The sequence below is a fragment of the Chiloscyllium plagiosum genome, chromosome 23 (assembly GCF_004010195.1).
Source record: "Chiloscyllium plagiosum isolate BGI_BamShark_2017 chromosome 23, ASM401019v2, whole genome shotgun sequence".
NCBI classification, from domain to species: Eukaryota; Metazoa; Chordata; class Chondrichthyes; order Orectolobiformes; family Hemiscylliidae; genus Chiloscyllium; species Chiloscyllium plagiosum.
This window is the reverse complement of record NC_057732.1, coordinates 22975467-23002501: the sequence shown is the minus strand read 5'-3', so window position 1 is coordinate 23002501 and position 27035 is coordinate 22975467. Positions and strand designations below refer to the sequence as shown.

Below are 27035 nucleotides of genomic sequence, written 5' to 3'. Positions count from 1 at the left end.
TTTGGAATATCTTAGAGGAATAGCGCATAACTACCAAATGAACTAAAATGTCATTGTTTAATATTAATGTGAGATTTTACTGCCATTATAAAGATTTTTAAAATATATTTCCTTTCTCTGGTTAAAGTTTGTAACTCATTTTTATATATAAACCAATAAAATGATATTTATTTTACTTTTTTTTAATCAATCTGTAGTCCGTAGCTGTATAAATAAAGGGGACTGAGACGTATGAAAGAACAGGCGGGAGGGTAAACTATCAGTACATATATATATTTCCGTTGGCGAACAGTCTCAGCGGAGAAACGCTGGTGGAGAACTGGCAGTGGCTAATCATCACCAACCCCTCAGCTGAGGGGACTGACTATGAGCAGGCTGTCTACAGCCAGTGTACTGTACACTAGTAAATAAAGCGTGACTTGGTGATGGGATACTGGCCTCTGTGCAGTTATTTAAGAACTCTGATTTTAATTTACGTGGGCGCTGCTGTTTGTAGATTCCAGGCAGTTAGGGCACAGGAGAAGTCCCAAGAAACTATGAACTGAACTGAGCTATTTGATAAAATCCGAAGTAGTGCTAGCAATTAGACACTTGGGAGCAGTCTCAGTGGTCTTGGTGAAGGTGGTCTCAAGAGGAGAGATTAAGTTATAATCATGTGGGCAGTTGTTCAGGCAGTCTGGATCAGAGATGTTTGAGGGAGTTCTGAAGCCAGGTCAACAAAAGTGAAGAACAGCACTTCCTCGAAAGAAGGCAGAGTTTAATGAGATTTGCTGACCCACAGCATCACAAACATCTGGCTGTGATTTGTTTTGACTGTATCAACCATTTAAAGTGCAGTCAATGGAATAGTTGACCACAGTTTCTGTTAACCTATACTTACCTCATGCTCATCTTAAATGTTTAAATCTAAATTGTTTGTGTAGTGTATGTTTTATATAGAGTGTAAAATTATGAATGTACCTGTTCAATATGCCTTTTTAGTCATTATTGCTTTTGATTTTGTTTTTTGCTAGTTTGTTTAATAAAAATATTTTAGCCATTCAATTGAACCCTGAAATCCTAACATTTATTTCCCTACTCTTGATTCTTTTCAAATACTTTATTTTTAAAAGATTATGATCTAACAAGCCAGACTAAAACAATAATTTGACTTGTCTAATATTCTCATAACCAGGATCATAACTATTTGGCAATCTTCTCTGGGATTATAACAGTTCACAATGTGAAGCTAGGCAGAGTTATGGTAAGTTCATCTATACACAGCTCTTGTGAGTACTAAGAACTGGAAAGTGCATTTCAAAATGTGAACATAGCAAATGTAATCACTAATTCCAAAGAGTTCATTCATTATCTAGGTCCTTAAAATGGCATGAAAGTCCTTAACAATTTATATGTTCTTCATACCTTTGTATGACCATTATCTAATTAGATGTGTCTTTTATCTAATCAGTATCAATAGTGGATTGATTAAAAATAGATAAAAGCACAATACAAATAAATATTGCTGAAGTTTAAGGAACATATTTGAATTCCACCAGTTTGTAAACTTATTTTTGACAACTATTATTCTTGAATCAGACTTTTGAGTTCAAATAGGAATGATAGATAATGCCTCCACTGTTATACATTAAATGAGAATTGTATCTAGATGAGATAGATTGTACTTCTGAACAAAGTCTCATAAATTTATTATATTGGGTAACGTGATACATCTCTGAAATCAGAATGAGATAAAATATCAAATCATGTTGAAGTGCATGGACTCGTTCATTAAAATTGTCAGCAGCTCTCCAAAGATTTGTAAAAGCTGGATTCTGGTAATTCAGGGAGCAGCACATTCAAACCAATGCAACTGGCAGAGGCCACCTGCACTGCTTCTCAGGTGAAGACAAATTAGCTCCTTAATGCAGCCAGGCAGAGTGTGCAGAAGTCACTTTTCACTAATAGTGCAGAATGTCAAGTTCCGTTGTGCATAAGTAAACTCTATTAAGAAAGTCATATCCCTCGACGAGCTCAGTCTTCAATAAATTCTTCCAGTTCCATTTGTGTGCAGAATGTCAGAGTAATTACACCTTTTATTCAGATGCTGCTCTGTTAGAGCTTTTCCTTTGCACTCACTAATTTCCCACCCCAAGTCATTTAGCAGTGAAATCACTGAGGTTTAGGAAGGTTAGCTACCAATTAGTCTGTACATGAATGTTCTTTTATATTTGGTGCATTGAAGCAGGACAACATAAATGCAAGAGAGTTCGATGGACCATATGCATTCCGTCAAAAATATTGCAAGCAAAGTTCTCATCTCTCGTATGGATAATATCATTAGAACAAAAATTATACACTTAATTTAAGTATCTATTTAGGAACATCTCAACTTTTCCAGTTGATGAGATTCTCATTACATACTGTACTCCCAGCACACAGTTGATGGGTGGGGATTAGACCAGATCAGCTTTAAAGCATACTGCTTTGATGAAAGATTATTGGACAGACTTTTTATTTACAAATGTGCAATATACTGACAGAAAATACAGAACCCTATCTCTAGAGTACAACAGCATTGTGATGGGAATGACTTATTGCTTTTTTCTCTCTTCCCATTTATCAAACATAAATATATTTGCTACATACCTTTGTTTTGAGATTCTGCATTTGAAGGATTTAGAACGTAATGCCACGATTGAGCAGTCAGTACAAAATTTGCTACTCAATGTGAAAATTCTAGGTTATTGTTCATATTGTAAATACAAATACAACAGACATATTGCCATTAGCCCTGTATATAAAACTAAGTATTAAGTCACTGAAATCAAGTTGGCTTTTGATTCCTGCAATCATATCTTGAATTACTTATTCTGGATCATCAGCCAAGGTGTTATCCAAGAAATTTCCCACTTCATTTGTGAGCATATTGAAAGGATATTATAATCATTTTATTACTCAAGGGTCTGTGAATACATGTCAATAATTATTTCATTTTCTTCTCGTGGTTTTGTGCAATGAATAGCACAAAGGATTCTTCAAAGAATTTAGTCATTTAGGAGACGTTTAAGAATTTAGAACTTTTTAAATGTTGTTGGAACCAGAAATTTGCATCTATTCCAAAATATCATTTGGGCATTGTATCGGCTAAGCATTCTCACAGTAAGGAAAACAGGTGTTGCTGCCTGAGGCGCACCCATGAGGTTTGTTAAGTAAGCGCTGGTAATGTTGGTATTACTTTTTCAAACTAAATTATATTTACATCTTTAGTGTCTTCTTTCTATCTACTGTTAGTAGATTTGTCATACCCCTAGAGTGAGAAACCAGGCAGAAAACTAGCCACCAGGATACATGAACACCAACTAGCCACAAAAAGACATGACCCTCTCTCACTAGTATCCTTACACACAGATGAGGAAGGATACCACTTTGACTGGAACAACATATCCAACCTAGGACAAGCCAAACGAAGACACACACGAGAATTCCTAGAAGCATGGCATTCCAACTAGAACTCTATCTACAAACACATCGAGTTAAACCCCATCTACCACCCCTTCAGAAAAGAAAAAGGAAGTGACTTCACCACAGGAAGTAACATCGCCACAGGAAATGACATCACCAACTCAAAGAAACCCAAATATATAACTAGAAAGCAGGAATTTTCAGCAGTGCTTTGCCTGAGGTCCACTGAAGATGTTACCTAGTATGGTGACGAAATGTCTTGAAATGAACCTTCAAACTCAGTGGGCAAACCTACATCCAAAACCTCAACCTGAGCTACAAATCTTCTCAAAACTCGCTAAACCCCACAGTGAGTTTGGGCACCTTGTTTGTAAAAAGCAACAGGATTTAACAAAAATAAATCCTTTATTTATTCACAGATGATAAGGGTAGTATTGGCCATACCTAACTGCCTTAATAAGGTGAGGGTGAACTGCCTTCTTGAATGACAGCAGTCTATGTGCTGAAGACCCCCGGTTGTGATATATTTCCAAGTTAGGATGGTGTGTGACCTGGAGGTAAGCTTGCAGTTCTCCTAAATGACTGCTATGCCTTTCTAGGTGAAAGAGTTCAGGACTTTGAGAGGTACTGTTCAAACAATCATAGCCAATTACTGCAGTGTCACTTCACAATGTGAGTGAGGGTTTTGGATGTTATGGTTCGTGGTGTGGGGAAGGGAGTAAAATGGGATGGCGATCGAGCAGGCTGCTTGGACTTAGACAATGTCAAAGTATTCTTAAGTATTGAAGTGTTTGGCAGTACAGTGGGATTTGGATATCTTGGTACATGCATCAAAATTAGCACTCAATTGGGTAACGTGATACATCTCTGAAATCAGAATGAGATAAAATGTCAAAGTATTCTTAAGTATTGAAGTGTTTGGCAGTACAGTGGGATTTGGATATCTTGGTACATGCATCAAAATTAGCACTCAAATGCATTAGATATTAGGAAAGTAAATGTAATGTTGTTTATTGCAAGGCACATGAAATACAGAAGTAGGGGAGTTTTCCAGCAGTTGTACAGGGCTTCGATGAGACCACATTTGTTGGTCCCCTTATTTGCAAAATATATAAAAATCCTTTAGAAGAAGTTCAGAGAAATTTCACTCAACTTATTCCTGGGATGAAGGGCTTCTTTTATGAAGAACAGCTGAATAAGTTAGATCTATATTCATTTGAGTTTTTGTTTAAATGGGACTCTAACTGAAACTTGTAAGATCTTGGCTGAACTGGACAGGGTAAATACCCAGAGGCTGTTTCTTATTGCGGTACAGACTAAAATTAGGAGTCATATTTTTGGAATTATACTTCAATTTGAAGACAGAGATCAAGTTTTTTTTTCCTCTCAGTCAAGTGAACCTTCTCTGAACAGTTTTTACCTGTATGCTAACTTCCCGTGATTCATGTACCAGCTGCCTCCGTGCGCTAAAGTTCTACAATCTCCCCCCACTTACTTAAAATGCTGTTTGTGTTTTTCCTTCCTGCCAAAGTGGACAAGTTCACATTTTCCGTTATTATATTCCATCTGCTAAATTGTCTGGAGCTTATATCATATAAATATTATTGGCCCCTTATCAGTCCAAGCCGAGATGATGAATGAATTGAGGGTTGTGAATGAAACTCAACACATCAAGGACATACTCAGTGATGATCAAAGGTCACTGATGAAGCAAATTCCTTTGCTACTCTCAATGCTCCTTACAAATGGGGCGTACTGATTCATCAGCTGAAGTAGAGGTTAATCATGTGGAAGTGTCCTCATCTATTTTTGACCAGCTACCTTGGGATTACAAGGGATCAGCAGTCAATCTTGAGGTACTGTATCTGATTAATCTCTTGAAAAGTGCCTTGGGACACTTCACCACTTTGAAAACACTCACAGTATTCCTGCTGGTCCTGTCCTCTTACTGAGACAGAATTTATCAACATGGAGATACCTGTGACATTGTGGGAATCATTATTAGTACCTATGTCAGGCTTGCTGATCTTTAAAATATCTCTTTGAAATTTGCCACATTTCCATATGTGCACAAGGAGGATTTTGCAGGGTTGACATGGCAGGATTTACCATTTTCGCCTCTAAATTTGATTTCCAGGTTGGACATCATGGTTCACTGTTTTGTTCGTGTTGTACTTTTGTTGCTGGTATTGTAGAACTGAAGAGCCATTTCAGAAAAATCAAACAGTCGAGAGTCTGGAAACACATACAGACCAGACTGGATAAGGATAGTGCAGTTTCTTCCCTAAGGGTAAAGGCAAAAGGGTTGCTCTCTCATTAGAGAGAGACTATAGATGGTGACTTAATCTGGTGGTCACCATACCTCAGGCGCAAAGAGAGAGGTTAAAAAGGACAGTCCTTCCTGGTATCCTTAGCTAGTGTGGGATTTCAACCCATGTTGTTAGCATCATAGAGTCATACAGCATGGAAACAGATCCTTTAGTCCCAAAGTAAACTTGTACCACTTGCCTGCAGTTGGCCCATATCCTTCTAAACCTTTCCTATTCATGTACTTACTTAGATGTTTTGAAATGTTCGAATTGTACCTTCATCTACTACGTCCTCTGGCAGTTCATTCCACATTTGAAACAATCTCTGTGTGAAAAGGTTAACCCTCAGGTCCCTTTTGAATCTTTCTTCTCTCACCTTAAAAATGTACCCCCTAGTTTTGAATTCCTCCTACCCTAGGGAAAAGACCTCTGCTATTCACCTATCTATACCCATCATGATTTTATATATCTCTATAAGTTCGCTCCTCAACCTCCTACGCTTCAATGGAAAAACTCCCAGCCTCTCCTTATAACTCAAACCCTCCAGCCAACTGAGCTAACTAACAAAGTCACTATAATCTTTCAGACCATGGGACTGTTCTCTCATTAGGGAGAGACAATTGGTGTGTAACCTGAAATATCACCATGGCTCAGGTAAGGGGTGAGGTTGAGAAGGACAGTTCTTCATGGTAACCTCAGCTGGTACGGGAATTGAACCCACAAAGTTGGCATCATTGCATTACAAATTAGACTGCATTTGCTATCTGGCCTGTTGAGCTCACTGACCCCATTAAAGGTAAAGTTGCCATTGTCTCAGAGGATGACAGGGCTGCTGTCTCTTTAGACCGAAATGACGGGGTGATGAGTTTAATCTGAGGGTCACCACACCTCAGGTGAAGGGGGGAGTTGAGAAGGTGGGGCCTAAGCCAGTGTGGGAATTGAACCCATGCTGGTGGCATCATTCTGCATCACAACCCAGCCATTCAGCTAACTGAACCCCTCTCCGGGGACATTAGTAAGTCAGATGGGTTTATGGTGTTTCACTTATATAAATGATTTGGATGACAGTACAGGAGGCATGGTAATAGTTTGCAGATGACACGAAAATTGGTGGTATAGTGGACAATGAAGAAGGTTAAGTAAGATTACAAAGAGATCTTGATCAATTGAGTCAATGGACTGAGGAGTGCCAGATGATGTTTAATTTAGATAAATGTGAGGTATTGCATTTTGACAATATAATCAAGGGTATGACTTATCCAATTAATGGTAGGGCTCTGGGTAATGTTGTACAACACACAGCCCTAGGGGTTCAGGTACATATTGAAATTTGTGCCACAGGTGGACAGGGTGGTTAAGAAGGTGTTTAAAATGCTTGCCACCATTGCTCAGATCTTTGAATGCAGGAGTTAGGACATCATGTTGAGGTTGTACGGGACATTTGTGAGGTCCCTTCTCAGTACTGTGTGCAGTTTTGATCACCCTGTTATTGGAAGGATATTAGTAAACTGGAGAGAGTTCAGAAAAGATGTACCAGAATGTTGTCTGGAACTGAGGTCTGAGATATAAAAATCTATTGGAAAGACTGGGAATTTTTTCCCCTGGATCATAGGAAGTTGAAGGATGACCTTATTGAGGTCTATAAAATCCTTAGGGGCAGAGATAAGGTGAATGACAAGGGGCCTTTCCCTCGAGTGGATGAGTTCAAAATGTTGGGGCATATTTTTAAGAAGAGAGGAGAAAGATTTAAAAAGCACATGAAGGGCAACTTTTCTTACACAAAGAGTGGTTCATGTGTGGAATGAACTTCCAGAGAAAATAGTGGATGCAGGTACAGTTACAATGTTTAAAAGACATTTGGATAAGTTGATGAATGGGAATAGTTTGAAAGGATATATGCCAAGTGCAGGCAGGGGGGACTAGCTTAGTTTGGGAACATGATCGATGAGGAGTGGTAAGATTGAATGGCCTGTTTCCATGCAGCCTGACTCTATAACAGCTTCATTATTGGTACTATTTTTAATTTAATTAACCAACCTCAAACTTACAGAAACCACTATGGATTCTGAACTCACAGCATCAGATAACAAGCTAAGGCCTCTGGTTACAAGTCCGATACACAAACATAGTATTGAACCAATGCTTTAATGAGTGATGTTATCTATGAGATAAATTGCTGAAAAGATGATAATTGTTAAAAGTCACTCTTTGCACCTTTCTGCTTCAGCTTTGTTTTGTGGAATGGGCTGAATCACCATTAGACAGTGAAGGAACTCTTCCTTTTAATCAATAATTCCCAGTCTGACAGAGATCAACTCAGATCAATGAAGTCCCAGAATCCTAATTTTGTGCTTGGGAGCTGTTGGAAAGTGGGCCACTGTTAGATTAATTGTTCCTGGATTAAGGAGGAGGGAAAATCAGCCATTGTTCCTGCTCTTGGATACTGGAAAATCATCCATGTATTATGAGAGGACAAATTGATTTTTACTTTGATCAATTCCCACGTCATTGCATTTCCACAAGAGTAATAGTGCTATTGGAGTTTCTCGTCTTTGAAATCTGTTTCTTAAACATCAGTTTTATACCACATGCGGTTCTTTCTTCATGTATTAAATATTGTCTCATTGTAACAGGAATGGAAAAACATGGAATGCTTGGCCTTCACTGTTGTGAAAGCATGAATGACCTTCGGTCGCATTAGATTTGAGAGTTTGAGTTGTGCTTCTGAGTTGAGTACTTGAGTTCCATGCTACAATTTTTTTTGGTCCTTCAAGCAAGAAAAAATACTTAAGGGAAAAATCAATTAATAATATAGTATGCAACACCTCAGCTATTGTCGTTAATAAACAAACATTGATTTCAAATATTCTGTCAAACAGATGGTTATCACTTTTAAGTCGAAAAAAGCAGGAGCCTTGATAATCTCTAAAATCATGAATCATTGCTGAAGATTTCTGGTGTAGTATGATACTTTGATTCTGTCTGAAGGTATAGGCTATTTGACAGCCACAAGAAATGTTTGTGCAATCATCAGCCTTTGGCTGTTTTACGATGAACGGAATACAGCCAAAACATAAACCTCAGCCTCTGTTTCTATGCTGCACACAATTTTAGATCTACAAAGATTTTATTTTTGAAGAACTGCTTTTTTAAAAATGTACTTTAATATCCTTTTCATCATGTGTAAAGCTTTTAAGCCTGCATGACTCCAATCATCCAAAAGCAGGAGAAAATAATCAGTCAGATAATTGAAGAGTGAAATCCATTTTAGATTGAAGCATCTGCAAAGGTTTTATTATATGTGAAGTCCAGCTAAAATACTTCTTTCACTTTCTGCAGGTGCCTCTAACATAGGTACTGCTGAATACATGCTGCTGATGAAACTAATTTGAACAACTGTTCACAATTTACCTTCATTTTTTCCTGTGACTTACTTGACTGGCCACAACAACCGATCATCATGCAATACCCCAGAGAAATTCAGCACATACACATTTGCAAGAATCACCTGGTACACAGCATGCTGTGTTGTCCTCTACAGTTCTTTCAGATTCCTCCAGTTAACTTCTCCAGGTGAAAGTGAGAGGAAAGGGTCCTCTTGCGGCACTTTGGTAATATCCCTATCCCTGGCCTGGGAGGCCCAGGTTTAAGTCCCACCATCTTCAGAAATGCATAATAACATCTCAGAATAGGTGGATTAAAAAAATACATTCAATTAAAATAAAATGAGGGGAAACAGCTCATTCCTATGAGCTTCTTTGTCTCTGAATGAATGTTTGAAATATTGTTCCAGCCCGTACTCTTGCCACTAGATTCCAACTGCTGGCTCCTCTGAAGACACAACATTAATAACTGCCTCACTCTGAGGTAATGGACCTGAGGTCTTATGAAATATGTCGATAACAAAATCTAAAATATAACCTTATAACATCACCAATCAGAGTTCTATTCCTTGACAGTTATTTGTGAAATAAATATTGATGTTTTGAATTCAGATCTAAAGGATTGAATGTATGCATATGAGGAATGCTCCTGAAGAAGGGCTCATACCCGAAACGTCGATTCTCCTGCTCCTTGGATGCTGCCTGATCTGCTGCGCTTTTCCAGCAACACATTTTCAGCAGAGGAATGTTCAAAACCTAGAAGTGTTGTGGAGTTGAACGGATCTATTTACTGGTTGGGGAATTTTAATGGGGTGGGGGTATTTGAGCCAAGTAGAAGGTAAAAGTAGTTAAACCTAAATCCTGACCCAAACCTGCCACTTCCAGATGATGTGGGATAACCCACTCTGGGGAGATGTGCTGATATTTTAAATATTATAATGGTAAAGATTCATTGCTTTCCCATTCTGAAATTAAATGCCAGCTGGCCAGTTTTCCTAAATCTCTAAGAACATTGAGGTAAATCCAGGCAATGACAGTGGACTCAGGAATTGATAGCATTTTCACTTATCTGGAGGATCTAGTGCAGTTACTTATGTGGCTTTCCTTACAAGGCAATCTCCCACACACCCAGCTACCGTGGGCGGCACAGTAGCACAGCGGTTAGCACTGCTGTCCCACAGCACCAGAGACCTGGGTTCAATTCCCAACTCAGGCAACTGTCTGGGTGGAGTTTGCACATTCTCCCGTGTCTGTGTGGGTTTCCTCCAGGTGTCTCCGATTTCCTCCCACAGTCCAAAAATGTGCAGGTTAGGTGAATTGGCCATGCTAAATTGCCCACAGTGTGAGGTGAATGAGTAAATGTAGGGGAATGAGTCTGGGTGGGTTGCTCTTCAGAAGGTCGGTGTGGACTTGTTGGGCTGAAGGGCCTGTTTCCACACTGCCGGGTCTCAGGCGCTGTGAGGCAGCAGTGCTAACCACTGTGCCACCGTGCCGCCCACTGTAAGTAATCTAATCTAACATCACCAGACCCTCCCAACTAGGTGTCCAATCTTTCCTCCCTAAAGATTAATGCCTCTACTCTGCACTCAAAATGGAGCCAAGTCTGCTCATCAGCCTGGCTTTTAGGCACACAATCATTTGGTGATATGAAGCACTGTGGAGTTAATCTCTGCATTAAAGAAAGGAATCCTGACTTCCAGGCTACCTGTGCCTTAAGGACCTACCACCAGCAACCCTGACACCCCCTCCGATCTGGCACTGATCAGGAAATTAAAATCTAGCTCATTATTGAACAATGGATTCTCCCTTAGCTTCACTGAGTGGTGCTGAATCTGCATGAATAAATAAAAGCAGCAAACACCAATATAAGTGAAAACAGATTAACAGTAAATGTAACTCAAAACAAAAGGTACTTTGAAAAGATCTTATAATGATTATTTTTAGGAGAAGGTAGTAAGGGATAAAGTTTGATAAATGGGGAGGGAAGTGGGGCGCAGCTGTATCTAACAGAAACAAACAATGTGAACTATAAAGTTTGTGCTGCTGGATGTTTTGTTTTATAAGAGCTGACTAGTGTGGTGACATTCACCGAATTATGCACTGATCATAATAGTGAAGGTGACCATTCAGTACATCATATCTGAGTACAGTGCTTGAAAAGCACAGCAGGTCAGGCAGCATCCGAGGAGCAGGAGAATCATTGTTTCAGGCAGAAGCCTGTCACCAGGAATTAAGGGTTTATGCCCGAAACGCTGAGTCTCCTGCCTCTCAGATACTGCCTGATCTGCTGTGTTTTTCCAGCTCTACACTCTCGACTCTGAGCTCCAGTATCTGCAGTTCCCACTTTCTCCTCATACATCATATTTGTACTGATCCTCAGAAATATCAAAACCATGAGAAGCCCCTCCCTGTCTCATTTCCCACTTTTCCTATCCATCCTGAGCCCTTGTTAATTCTCAGGTGATTAGATTAGATTACCTACAATATGGAAACAGGCCATTCGGCCCAAGAAGTCCACACTGACCCTCCAAAGAGCAACCCACCCCCCACCCCATCCTATATTTACCACTGACTAATGCACCTAACACTATGGGCAATTTAGCATGACCATTTCACCCAATCTGCACACCTTTTGGATTGTGGGAGGAAACCAGAGCACCCAGAGGAAACCTACGCAGACACAGGGAGAATGTGTAAATTCCACATAGACAGTCGCCTGAGGCAGGAATCGAATGCAGGACCCTGACGCTGTGAAGAAGCAGTGCTAACCACTGAGCCACCGTGCCGCCCCAAATTTTATTCAAAATCCTTTTGAAGGCCTCCATTCCCATCCCAGGTAGTGAATGTCATGTGATGTGCTATGCAGATGGTTAATGCTGACTCTCCTTCCATGATAAGGTCTCACCTTCCTCTTCCAGATTCAGCAAAGCCATTTGAAAAGTAGATAGACTGACTTCATGGAGCTTGTCAGCACAGTTGCTTGTGCCCAGATGATGCTGATGGAGGTGTGTGTGCATCCAGAAAGCTGAGGTGCTGAGAAACATCATCAAGCAGCAGTGAAAAAAACAAATGGCACCACTTACAACACACTCGTAGCTTATAATGTTTAGTTTGGCAGGTGAAGAAACAGCAATCAAAATGCAAATCTCAAAAAAAATAGCAACCTAGTTTTAAGCTGTGGAGTTCGAAATTGAACAGCTTGTTATCCTTTCTGCACCTGTTTTATATAAGCACTCAGCAAGTTAGGCACTGCTGTGCCAAAGATCTACAGGGAATTAGTTTTGGAGACATTATAATTAATTCAAATACTTACGGGGCACGAATGAGGCATGTGTACCCAGGGCACTCCAAACCTTATTTTAAAACAGGATTGGGACTTCAAATTGCAAGTGAGATGAGACCTACTGATTTAAGTTTGAAAACCTTCTGGACCGTGTGCTAGGTGCAAGTCCCCAAGTGCAACAGGGTCAAATCAACCTTCTAATATCTTGGGACGGATATTTACCAAACACTAACTCATCTTAAAAGGAAGTTAAACTTAAACATGCTAATAATGTGAAGGTAAGACTTATTAGGTCATTTCTCTGCCACCTTGAAATGATAACTATACTTGTTTCAATCGAGATGGTTCTTTGCTCACAGCAAATTGACTTGTCCTTTTCTCGCCATGTGAAGATTTCCATTTCTTTGGTAGCTATCTTGCCATTTTCGGGTGATGTTTCTCAAACCATTCAGGGTGAGGAGGGACAGGGCTGCTGGAGCAATGCCTGAATCCCTGGGTGTGGAAGGGTGGGAATTTTGACTTCAGTCAATGGTAGTCATGCAACTGGATGTGCCACCAATTGAGATCATGCATGTGAAACATACCACAGCATGTAAAAAAAACTATAAAAGTTGCACAATTGTTGTAACATCCTAACTTGTGTGCAGATGTTTATGAAAGAAGGCAATTTGCCACCAAAATTACTATAAAATGTCCTGTCAGCACAACTAAGGATCAACAGTGTCATCCACATCCAAAGAATAGGAAAGTAGCCCATATGTCCCTTGAGTATGCACCACCATTCAATAAGATCATAGCCCCTCTAATTGTGGATTTAACTTCACTTTGATGCATGTCCACCCCTACACCCCAATAATATTTAATATTCTTGTCAATGGAAAATCTGCTTTGACTGTGCTCAAACACCCAGACACTAGGCCTTGCAAGGGAAGAGAATTTCAAAGACTTGAGAGAAGAAATTTCTCTTGATCCCCATCTAAAATGGGAGACACTATAAAGAAACTGCATCTCTTTGTTCTAGATTGTCCTTCGAGGGGAACCATCCTCTCAGCATAACCCTCCAAGTCCCTTCTCAATCATTGATGTTTCAATAAGATCATCTCTCATCCTTCAAAATTCCACTGAATAGAGGCCCAACTGGTTCAACATTTCCTTACAAGATCACACTTTCACTCCAGGAATCACTTTAGCAACCCTGCTCTGAAATGCTTCCAATGTAATAAAGCCCTTCTAAAGTAAGGTGTCAATGCTGTATACTAGACTCTTAGGTGTGGACTCAGCAACACCCTTGACTAGTTAGCAAGACCGTTCTATTCTGATACTCACCCCTATCCCTTCCAATTAAGGCTAACCTTCCATTTTTTTTTCTAATTACTTGCTGTATTGACATGCTGATTTGTGTCCAAGGATACTCAAGTCCACCTGTACTGTTTTTCTCTAGTTAAATCATATTCTACTTCTTTATTCTTCCTGTTTAAGTGGATAACCTCACATTTTCCCACATTATACTTCACATGCGGTATTCTGTGCCTGCTCACTTGACCTTCGTAGAGGACTTGACAGGGTAGATGTGGAGGTTATGTCCCCCTTGGAAAAACTTAGGACCAGAGGTCATAATCTCAGAATAAGAAGTCACACATTAAAAAAGAGAAGGGGAGAGATTTCTTCTCTGAGGCTTTTGGATTGTGGAATTCTTTACAACAGATGGCTACTGTGGTTGGGTCATTAAAGGTATTCAATGCTGAGACAAACAGCATTTAATCAGTAAGAGAATCAGGGGGAAAGATAAGAAAGTGGAGTTGAGGATTATCAGATCAGCCATGAACTCATTGAATGGTGGAACAGACTCAATGGGCTGAATGGCCTACTTCTGCTCCTCTGTCTATTTATATCAACCTATAGCCTCATTGTATATTCATCACAATTTGTTTTACTACCTGGTTCTTGCTCGACCACTTTCAGATGAATTATCAAGGTGTATTACTTGCCCTCCTCCCTGCACTAACTCATGTTCAACAAGCTGCAACAACATGCTGTGGATGGCCTCAAGAAAGTGAGAGATGAATTGCCATTCTTGAATGTTGCTGGCCAGACCTGAGTTGTGGATGCTGCTGGGACTGGAAGTAGGCCAAGGTGAAGCATTTGGACCCAAGTCATTCAGAGATTTTGGACAGGGAGGGATGGGACAGCCTGGGAAGAGAGATGCAGCAAGTGGATCTTGAATGTAAGGTGCGGTTAATAGGATGGAAGGTGGTGGGAGAGAGAAGGAACTTCAGGGCAAGGGTAGCCCCTTTGCTGATACAGCACACCCCCCTCCAAAGATGCACTCCCTTCTGTACCCTCCTTTTCCACAAAATATGCCTTCTGACTCTCACCCACTCCAGCTAACTTATGGCACTACCAATGTTGGGTTCAGTGCGATTGGCTCAATGCCCATTATTGTGTTTTTAAATTGTGGGTTCACCTCTCATCAGATTTCGTGTGCCCTCCTCCTCAGACCTATTGTAAACACAGCTGCCATGAGGCTGTAACATCCTGGCCACTGAGGTATTTGTCATAGAGTCATGGCGATGTACAGCATGGGAAATAGACCCTTTGGTCCAAGTAGTTCATGAGCCAACCAGATATCCTAAACTAATCTATCCCATTTATCTGCACTTGACCCATACCCCTCTAATCCCTTCCTCTTCATGTACCCATCTAGTTGCCTTTCAAATGATATAATTTTACCAGCTCCACCACTTACTCTGGCAGCTCATTCCATACACGCACCACCCTCTGTGTGCAAGAGTTGCCCTTTAGGTCCCTTTTAAATCTTTCCCCTCTCACCCTAAATCTATGCCCTCTACTTTGGGACTCCCCCACCCCAAGGAAAAGACCTGGTCTATTTATCCTATCTATGCCCCTCATGATTTTATAAACCTCTATAAGGTCACTCCTCTGCCTCTGATGCTCCAGGGAAAACAGCCCCAGCCTATTCAACCTCTCCCTATACCTCAAACCTTACAACCCTGGCAACATTCTTGTAAATCGTTTCTGAACCCTTTCAAGTTTCACAACTTCCTTCCAATAGGGAGGGAGACCAGAATTGCATGCAATATTCCAACAGTGGCCTAAGCAATGTCCTGTACAGCCGCAACATTACCTCCCCATTCCTATACTCAATGCTCTGACCAGTAAAGGAAATCATACTAAACATCTTCTTCACTATCCTATTTACCTGTGACTTCACTTTCAAGGAAATATGAGTCTGCACTCCAAGGTTTTTTTGTTCAGCAACACTCCCCAGAACCTTACCATTAAGTGTCCTGATTTACCTTTTCAAAATGCAGCACCTCACATTTATCTAATTTCAAATCCATCTGCCACTCCTCAGCCCATTTGATCGAGATTTCTTTGTACTCGGAGATAACCTTCTTTGCAGTCCACCGCATCTCCAATTTTGATGTCATCTGCAAATTTACTAACCATACCACCAATGTTCATATCCAATCATTTATATGAATGATAAAAAGCAGTGGACCCAGCACCAATCCTTGTGGCACACTACTCTTCACAGGCCTCCTAGGATAAAAACATTGAGATTAAAGCCCCCAGCTCACAATACTGGCTATGCTTCCCACCTGTCCATCAAAATAAAGAACACTAGGGTGGCATGGTGACTCAGTGGTTAGCATCGCTGCCTCACAGTGCCAGGGACCCTGGTTTGATCCAGCCTCCACACTGTCTGTGTGGAGTTTGCACATTCTCCCTGTGTCTGCATGGGTTTCCTTTGGGTGTTCCAGTTTCCTCCCACAATTCAAATATGGTGCGGGTTAGGTGAATTTGCCATGCTAAATTGCCCATAGTGTTCTGGGATGTCTAGGTTAGGAGCATTAATCAGGCGGAATGGGTCTGGATGGGTTACTCTTTGTTGGGTCAGTATGGATTTGTTGGGCCAAATGGCCAGTTTCTACACTGTAGTGATTCTACGATTCAGATGTCTGCTAATTGCATGCAGCTCTTCACAGTCCTTTAGAGACAAACTTAAAATTAAGTTTTTGATTTGCAAGCACAAGGGCACTAATACAAACATTGTAAAAGACTTAAAAATTTTCAATTTACTAAGACACTGGCTAATGCACACTGATAAAACCTGATTTTTTAAATAATATTTTCAGTGATTTGAAAATCCCAGCTGGTGGTCCAGATACACTGATTAAAAATGTTTATTTTTGGTGATGAACTCAGTTTCATTGGTGTCAATAAAGGTTATCACTCTTAAATGCAGTGAATATTCTTTAGGGAAATAAAAACAATTAGATTCTGCTGCCCTGCCTGATTATATTGGGTCATGGAAAATTTTATACTTGAGATTACGTAAAAGCATAATCGAAAGGTTGAACCATAATTGCATGATAGAAAACTAGTGCACCCAAAGTAGAACCTGTACCCCAGAGTTCTGAGTGGATTAATGCCGCACATTCAAATACAAATGAACAGTGTTAAAAGGATTGGCTCAAACTGATTGGACTGTAATAATGAACTCTACCTTTTTCAGCTGGGAATTTGAAGATTCCAGGCTGATTGAAGGACACAACCTACGGCCTTGTCTTTTAAATCAACCTGCCTATTCTCAGTTCCCCAGTGCAGTACAAACACTTCATCATTACTCAAAGGCAAAGGGAAGTCTTGGGGGGATTATCTTCAGTTTAAAGTATTCCTCCAGCTGTCTCTTAAGACAAATATATATAGATCCATGCACATTCCCACTGACTGAAAATGTTTGATTTCTGTGTCCACAATGAAGATGGATGTCTACACTTTCCACCTTGGCTTCTCCAGGAACACATGTTGAAAGGACAGCATTTTGAGCATCGCAAGAAGCCAACTTAATTGGTTTTAATTGGAGCTGATCTGACGGCCAATTAAAATCTGAATACCAAAGGAAAAAGAAACCTCCATATGGGCAGAGCAGCTATCTCGTTGGCATTGGGGCTTCTAAGGTTTTGTGGCCCTGGATCAATCACAGATTAATCTGAGGCACACTGACATTTAACAGGTTTTTAACAAATGCTTTAAGAATATTTCAAATCCTTGTTTCAGTTCCGAATTGGGTAATGGTTAAGAAATATTGAATCTCATTTTAAGTGACATAGCAAATGTAACCTTGCCAGAAAGTGATATCAGAAACTCACTGCTGAAAAGCTGCCAGAGCAAATCAAGGATCATGACCTGGCCTGACTTCACAGCCAAGTACCATAAGGATCCTCTCCGACCCCAGAAGTACTCTGGCAGTGCTTATGTACAGAATAGAAAACCAGTGTGCATTCTGGTTTATAAAGCTGAACCTTCCTGAACATTTTGTAAACTACTTGATATTATTTGAAATGCTAAGAGAGTGAGATTCTCCACAATATGCTCTCAATATCAAGATTTCTAAATTTCTAGCAGCTCAATAAACATACCCAGGCTGAACTTCTTTTAAACAAGACTGTTAAAGGTTCAGTAAGGCTCAAAGAAACAACATGAGCAGGGTACACCTCCCTCTGACCTCACTTCTGGTGCTGGACAGGCGGCTGAAATGTAAACTATAGTTCTTACTGTCTCGTAAAATATCTTTCTTTAAATGGAACAGCAGGACTTGGGTGAGATACAATATGAGTATTTTGCATCATTATTTACTGTGAAGAAGAATATGGAAGCTAGAGAACTGAGAGAAATAAATACTAACATCTTGACAAGTGTTCATATTACAGAGGAAGGGGATGCTGGACATCTTAAAATGTATAAAGATAGATAAATCAACAGAACCTGATCAGGGGTAAACTGGGAAAGCCAGAGAAGTGATTGCTCGATCCCCTACTGATCCCCTAGATGGCATAATGTTAGAGTAAGGAGTTGCCCTATATCATTGTAGGTGAGGTGCTAGAAGAATGGAGGGTGGCTAATGTGGTCCATTATTTAAGAAAGGTGGTAAGCAAAAGCCAGGGAACTATAGACTGGTGAGCTTGATGTCAGTGGTGGGTAAGTTGTTGGAGGGAGAACTAGTCATTTGGATACAAAATTGACTTGAAGATAGCAGACAGAGGGAGGTTGTGAAGGGTTGTTTTTTGGACTGGCGTCCTGTGACCAGCGGTGTGCCACAAGAATCGGTGATGAATCCACTGCTTTTCATCATTTATATAGATGATTTGCATGTGAATGTAGGAGGTATGGTTGGTAAGTTTACAGATGACACCAAAATAGAAAGTGTCGTGGGCAGAGAAGAGATTACCTTAGAGTACATTGGGATCTTGATCAGATGGGCTGCAGAATGGCAGATGCAGTTTAGTTTAGATAAATGTGATGTGTTGCATTTTGCTAAGGCAAATCAAGTCAGGAAATATACACTTAATGATAGGGTCCTGGGGAGGGTTGCCGAACATAGAGACCTGGGGTGTAGGTGCATAATTTATTGGAAGTGGAGTCGCAGGCGGTAGACAGAGTAGTGAAGAACGGAATTGGTATGCTTGCCTTTATTGATCAGTGGATTGAGTATAGGAGTTGGGATGTCATGTTGTGGCCGTACAGGACATTAGTGAGGCCACTTATAGAATACTATGTTCAATTCTGGTCTTCCTCCTATAGAAAAGATGGTTAAATTTGAAAGGGCGCACAAAAGATTTACGAGGATATTACTGAGGTTGGAGGGTTTGAGCTCGAAAAAGAGGTCGAGTAGGCTGGAGCTATTTTCCCTAGACTGTCAGTGACTGAGGGATGACCTTATAGATGTTTATAAAATCATAAGGTGCATGGATAGGGTGAATAACCAAGGTCTTTTCACCAGGGTAGGGGAGTCCAAAAGTAGAGAGCATTGGTTTAGGTGAGAGTGGAAATATTTAAAAGCGAACTAAGGGGAAACCTTTTCATGTAGAGGGGGTAGTCTGTGTATGGAATAAGCTGCCAGAGGAAGTGGTGGAGACTGGTACAATTAAATTTAAAGGCATCTGGATGGGTACATGAAAAATAAGAGTTTAGAGGGATATGGATCAAATGCTGGCAAATGGGACTAGATTAATGTAGGAAATCTGAACAGCGTGGACAAATTGGACTGTTTCCATGCTATATAACTCTATAAACTCTAAATATTTTATAATAAAATCTGCAACCTTAGAGGTAATAAAAGTTCCAATAAGTTCAATTAAATTACTCTGAGGTTAATCACAATATGGTCAATGGTACAGCAGATGAAGACAAAAACTCTGATAGAAAATTTAAACATGTAATAGGACGTGAACAATGAAATTATTTAGCTGAATAAACCTATAGGATATTTGTAAAGACATTGTGACAAATTGGGATCATGGGATGCCTGGTATAAAAACCGAAGCTGGGACAACTTGAGAGAAGCTTGTCTGAGAGTCGTATTAAAGAATTAATCAAGGGGAGGGGAGGTCAAGGGGAGAGAGAGAAATGCCATTTGAAGGATTTAATCAACAGGACACAACGTCAGGGTGGACAGAGAGAGAGAGAGAGTCAAGTGAAAGATTTAATCAAGAGGTAGGAAGATCAGGTCAGGAGTGGCAAAGGAATGGAGAGGCATCTGTCAATGCAATTAAGGAAAGATGAAACAAGGAGAAAAAGGTGGAAAGATCTCATTAAAGACAAAGCAGCTGGCCCACTGAACTTTCTGTAACTGTATAAAATTGAGTGCTCAAGCAATGTACTTGTAGAATCCTTATGATCATTCATGAGAGTGGTACTACTCCTTGCATGCTTGTATACCAGAGAGATGATTCATTCTGAACACGAGATGTAATTCTCCGGGCACTCAGTGCTGCAATATTTATATTTAAGATAGAACTAGGAGATTATTTTGAATAGAAAATACATCCCTCAGACAATCCTCCCCTTTAGCAAACTATTGAAAGATGTATGAAGTACAGTGATGTTTGTGACAGTTTACTTGACATCCAAATCTATTGAAAATAGAACCTAACATATTTCATTGTCTAATATAGTTTGAGACAGTTTCTTTGGTGAGTATATTTATGATCCACCAAGAAAAATGTTTCCAGATATTATGCAGATAAAGAAATGCAAACTTTTTAAAAGATAAGCAACAACTTGAATTCTTTTAACTTATAGCTTTTTTAAAGCTAAAATAAAAATGAAGAGGTGTTGTAATGAACTTGAAACATTAACTCTCCTTCTCCAGAGATGCTACCAGATCTACTGAGTTTATGCAGCACTTTATTTCATAGGAGGCTTTTAATATTCAACAAGTAGATGCACAGCTTTCTTTTATGATAAAACAGAATTAGTTATATTAAAAGAAGGTGGCAGATGAATACACGTGTGAAAGGTTTTGCTCCATAACAGGCTGAAACCACAGTCAAGAAAGTTACAGATATGTTTTGTTCATCTCAGGTATGGGAAAAAAAACACACAAAAGAGTCACCACCTGGCGCTGATTCCATTTATACAAAATGTTTGCTGTAAAACACATCATTTATCATATCCATGTCATGTGATGCTCCTACTTAATGAATCACTTGCCATGTGGCTCACTCATTTTAAACACAGAATGAGCATTGTGCAGTTCTTCCATTCAACTTGGATGTCATGAATCGAATGTATACTTAAACAGACAAGATTCTTATGGATATTGACACATATAAGTTTCTTTGGGGACTTCACCAAGTCAAGGTAAAGTGTGGGACACTCTAGGACTAGATGGCATAATGTTAGAGTAAGGAGTTGCCCATATAAGACAGATTCTGGATTAATGGTGCTGGAAGAGCACAGCAGTTCAGGCAGCATCCAAGGAGCAGCTGCTGCCTGAACTGCTGTGCTCTTTCAGCACCACTAATCCAGAATCTGGTTTCCAGCATCTGCAGTCATTGTTTTTACCTCATTTAAGACAGAGATGAGGAGGAATTTCTTCTCTCAGAGGGTGGTGAATCTGTGACATTGTTAACTACAAACGGCTGGAGAGGCTGCGTTGTTAAGTATATTCACCATTGAAACAGACACATTTTTAATCAGTAAGGGAATCGAGGGGGATAGGAAAAAGGCTGGAAAGTGAAGCTCAGGATTATCAGATCAGCCATGATCTCATTGAATGAGGGAGTCGATGCTATCGGCTAAATGGCCTATTACTGCTCCTATGACTTATATCCTTGCTCCATTGATATATTCAGAATAGTGTCAGCCTCCCAATCATTTATTCCGTTCATTCTATTACTCAATTAGATGGCTTCATTTTAGTGTATTTATAGAGGCTTCCCAGTATTACCTGTGCTCCAAATATGTTTGTGGCTTGTGTTGGACATTAATGATCAACATTCTCTGCAACAGCAAGTGGTTTGTTCTCTGCCTCCTTGAAGCATTTGCCATTGTACCTGAACCTTTTCATCGGGCTCCCTGAAGCATTACTCTTCACTCATAATAGTTCTTCACTGACGAGTGTTCAAAATTGCTGCTGCAGGAATGCAATGTTTGAAGGTCCATGTGGTCTCCAAACAACAATGCTGCCACTTACTGATACGCTATCATAAAGCAATGAAGAACTGGTATTCATTGGCCACTATGTCGAGATTTCTAATCAATCCGTTCAGAGATATTATGGCACATCTCTGAAGCAGGTGGCCTTCTGGTCCAGAGGTAGAGACGCTGCCATTGTGTCAGAAAAACCCTTACCTGGGATAGCTTGTATACATACAGATTAATGAGGTGTCCTTGTTCCTTTGGCATGAATGAAATAAATTGTATAATTAAATGTATAACATTATGCCATCATTGATCAGCCAAATTATCCATTCCATCCGAAATAGAGTCAAGGATGTCAATGAATTTTTCTTTTAATTAAAATTGTTGGTCCCCAGAAAGTCAAAGCCTCAGTACCCAAAATAGAAAATTCCCATCGAACACAAACTGTCAGCATTGTGTATTCCCATGGTAACATCTTGTTTTTGTGCACTTAGTACAAATCTTTGCCTGCTTTTAAATGCTGCAACCATGTGAATCAATACTTTAGCACAAAGTAACGGACTAGAAACTCCCCTATTACACCAATAGTGACCTGTCATTCTGATCCCACTGGAATTTGTGGGATCGGTATGAGGCTAAGTCTTTGGCATGGATACTGGCACTAACAGTAGCATTTCTAGTGCCCATCTGTCCATTTCCATAGAAATGTGTGTCTTTGCTTCTATCTCAGTATTTTTTTTTTAACTGTGGAACATTCCTTTCAGTTTCCTTTACAGGCAAAGGGGATGATTGATACAGCATTGCTTTAAAAGTAATTAGGACACTAGGTTGATTGCTTGGCTTTGACACCACCTGAAGGACACAGGGAAACTGACATGCTCTCGTTGACTTGGCTTATCAGGTGCTACAGAAATTCTGAGTCTCAATGGAGAGCAGGAAACTTCCAATTTTAGTGAGCCTCTGTGAGACCCACTCTCTAGCTCTCAGTTGCCTTGAAAGATGTTATTTTCTTGCGATTTGTGATAACAAAGGCCATTAGAACCTCAAATAATATTGGTGCATCTTGTTCGATTATCAACACCACTGGAATAGTCGTGCTATCTACATCACACGGTGTGGATAGTGGAAAATTAATACTGGGCATTTTCAGTCCTGAACTAATAGTGTAAACTTTACGTTATATCTCCAAATATTTGCATTGCTCAAAATGAGAATGCTGCATAAAAATCTAAGAAATATACTTGTAATTTCATATTAATAGGATTCCTTCATTGAATAATAATCCATTGTGAGCTGCTGCAGAATGATTTTCCTCCAATATTTCCAAGGCACAAATCAAAGGATAAAAGGATAAAGGCTCATGGCACAAAGTTCCTCTCCATTAGCACTACATCAAAATCTCTAGTCCTGGATGAGAAGATCGAGCACAAGAACATAAATGCATTTATAATGAGTTTCCTCACTTCCCTAGGTCTACTCTTGGTAGAGGCCAAAACATGCAGCAGCCACAGCCTTAATGTTTACAGTATTGTTGTGTAAGGGTTGCCCGGCACCGCCTTCCTGACCTGCAGTCTTCTTCTTGACCTCTCCGCCTCCATCCTACTCCGACCTATCACCCTCACCTTGACCTCTTTCCACCTATCACATTTCCAACGCCCCTCCTCCAAGTCCCTCCTCCCTACCTTTTATCTTCTCCTGCTGAACACTCTCTGCTCATTCCTGAAGAAGGGCCTGTGCCCGAAACGTCGAATCTCCTGTTCCCTGGATGCTGCCTGACCTGCTGTGCTGTTCCAGCAATAAAGTTTCAACTTTGATCTCCAGCATCTGCAGACCTCACTTTCTCCTTGTGTAAGGGTGGCAAGTTTTGAAAGGGTTAATGATTAAGAGTGCCTCAAATACCACTGTGTCATATAGCCTTGGAGAGGGAATAGCTAAGGATCTTGAGAATCTAAGATCTTCCATCTGAGTCTGAGTCTCTATAACAATGCTTTTCCTATTAATGCCAACAGTTACTTGTTTGCTATGAATGAGCTACATTTTTTTAAGATTGGACAATCAAGTACTTTTTTCTCTACCACACTAGACCAAGTAGGTCCTGCTGACTTCTACTAGGAAAGACAGTGATGATAGCTGATAGCATTATTAGCAATGGTAATGATTCTGAATCTTGCAACACTTAAGGCACAATCCATTGGATCAGACACCTATCAGCAATCAAATGGTATGCACATTTATCAACAGAGCCCATAGTATCAGGACAATAGGCGACATAGAGACATTGGACAAAAACCAGAAGGACCCAGAGCTAGAAATTATTATGGCTGCAACATGGCTGTCAAACTTGCAGCAACAGTAAACCTACATTATTTGTTTTTGGATGAAAAATGTTTTCTGGAAGTCCTTCTGTTGACTGCTATTAGAAAACCCCTTCCCTCTATATCCAAGTCCCTTCAGCAGAGTTCACATCTGATATAATTTGCATAGCAGTTCAAAAAAAAGATTAATCTATATTCATATAACTGGGGCAGATATAGATAACAACAATGTATTCTTAGCAGTGTTTGAACACATTAACTGATTCAGATTCTCAGTAATGGGCTCAGTAATGAATTTATTGACACGAGAAATCTGTGCTATCCTTGTCTTCTTATTCAATGCACTAATGTGGAAAGGCAAATAAATGTACATTACTCATGGAATGATGTATGACTTATTCTCCCATTGAGTTCCTATTAAGATAAACATCTTTGCTAACTGAAGCATGCAGAACAAAAAAAATTATGTATAAATAATCAGGATCCAAACAAAACAGTGCCTTTAGAATTTATAAATACAGTTACATCAGATATAGTTAATAATCATCATAAAGACTCATAACAAAATCCAGAACTTTTAATTTAGCTGTCTGTTAATCATAACTGTTGGTATGAGCTATCTTCTTTGCAGGATCATACATACTGGTGAATTTTTAATGATATCATTTTACAAGTAATAGTATCAGAAACTTTTTAAATAATTTGTTCTTCATAACATAGATAATAAGTATGCCTATTGTTTTGATAGATGGGCCAATAAAATCTTTGAACATTTTAAACTATGTCTTATTTTATCAGCTTGCAAATGTTTGAAGTTACATTTTATGAGTTATTGTAGTAATATGGTATATCAATTCATACAATATATTTTTAGTGAGTTTTGTCTCACATCTTTCTTTTTTTTGCATGGAATTGATTACATTAGCATTGAGTACCCATTATATAATTCTACAGATTGAATTAGTGTGTCAATTGGATGCCTGACTTACCGTAGTTGTCTTTATTCGCCCACCTGGCTGTGTGCAGGTCCAGCCTGATTTATTCATTAACAAATTGCAACCTTCTCCTTCCAAACACGGAAGCATTTCACACCATTGTCTAGTCTTTACAATCCGTGCTGTAAAACAAAGAATGATTTGTATCACTCCAGTGAAAAAAAACTCTTAGCCCCCTCATTTATTTTGAAAGGAAGTACAATTCAGATACTGTGGGTAGAGACATAAAGACGTTTTTTTCTTGACTAAAGTTGAGTTTGATTGTTTCTCCATTTATATGCTTTCCTATTCTGTGTTTATGTATTCCATGTAGTTATTCGAGAGTGAGGAGAGGTGTGGGATCTGTTGTTAGACCTTTGTAAAGAGAGGGCGCAACATTCTTGGCACAGGCATTTAACAATGTCTACCATGGACCATGAGAAGCCATTAGCATTTCCACCAAAACAATCGTCCTTGTGACCCCTCAGGAAAGACTGCAAACTTCAATACCAAAATCAGTTCATGAAATGGAATCAAATCCATTAGGAACTAAGATGAAACTCAGCAATTTATGTAATTTTATCCTGCAACACCTTAATTTACATTGAAAGTCTTGCCAATAACAAAGTTGATATATGCATATACACCGACATACATATATACACATTTGATGTTGATTCTGGGTGGAATGACCAAAACTGTTTGACAAAAATAATTGCATTAATGGATTATCTTTTTTTTATAATGGTATAACATAATAGCAGCTTGGATTTCCATCCCCTAGGTGAGGTAGCAATGCTTTTGGCTATGTAATATTGTCACTAACTCACCCTAATTTCCTTCCAGATTGCTCATTTTCAAGATTTGGACTGGGGTGTACAAAGTTAAAAATCACACAACATCAGGTTATAGTCCAACAGGTTTAATTGGAAGCACTAGCTTTCGGAGTGTCGCTCCTTCATCAGGTGGTTGTGGAGGACACAATTGTAAGGCACAGAATTTATAGCAAAGGTTCACAGTGTGATATAACTGAAATTATACATTGAAAAATACCTTGGTTGTTTGTTAAGTCTCTCATCTGTTCAAATAGATTCACTTCTTTCATATGTAAATCACAAAAACTTTTTTTAAAAAGGTACATTCTCAGGTTAACTGTAAAAATTGATGTTAGCCAGACAATATGTTGAAGGTATTAGTCCCCGTGTTCTCTGTCTGTGCTATAATGTTTAGATTGATTCTAATCTAAAAAGTGAGATAACAGAGTTTTACATGAATTCATGCAGTTTTTGAGCAAAGTACGATGTAACTCTGCAAGTACAAATTCACCCCACGACCGTATATGTGTGCATGTAGGTCTTTGTGTGTATGTGTGTGTGTATCTGTCTGGGGTGTGGGATGTGAGTGTGAGAGAGAGTGTATATGTGTGTGTATGTGAGTGTAGAGTGTCTAAGTCTGTGAGGGGATGCATGTGAGAGTGTGGGAGGGTGTGTGTCTGTAGGACACACACCCTTACAGACACACACATTCCCACACTCACACATGCATCCTCTCACAGACTTAGACCACTCTACACTTACGCACACATATATACACTTTCTCACAGACACTCACAACCCCACACCCCAGACAGACAGACAGACAGACAGACACACACACATACACACAAAGACCCACATACACACATATACCTATACGTTTGTGGGTGAATTTGTACTTGCAGACTTACATTGTACTTTGCTCAAAAACTGCATGAATTCATGTAAAACGCTGTTATCTCACTTTTTAGATTAGAATCAGTCTAAACATCATGGCACAGACACAGAACAGAGGGGGCTAACACCTTCAACATATTGTCTGGCTAACACCAATTGTTA

General features: G+C 39.6%; 1 protein-coding gene across 2 annotated transcripts in view; it reads right to left on the bottom strand.

Annotated features, from left to right (window-relative positions):
- Positions 1-27035, bottom strand: part of LOC122561696 (chemokine-like protein TAFA-5) — a 695903-nt gene that overhangs the window by 155187 nt on the left and 513681 nt on the right. For both annotated transcript variants that reach the window (XM_043713713.1, XM_043713714.1), the window contains exon 3: positions 25177-25304. In XM_043713713.1, the coding sequence (XP_043569648.1) occupies positions 25177-25304 (128 nt within the window). The remainder of the gene's footprint in view (positions 1-25176; positions 25305-27035) is intronic.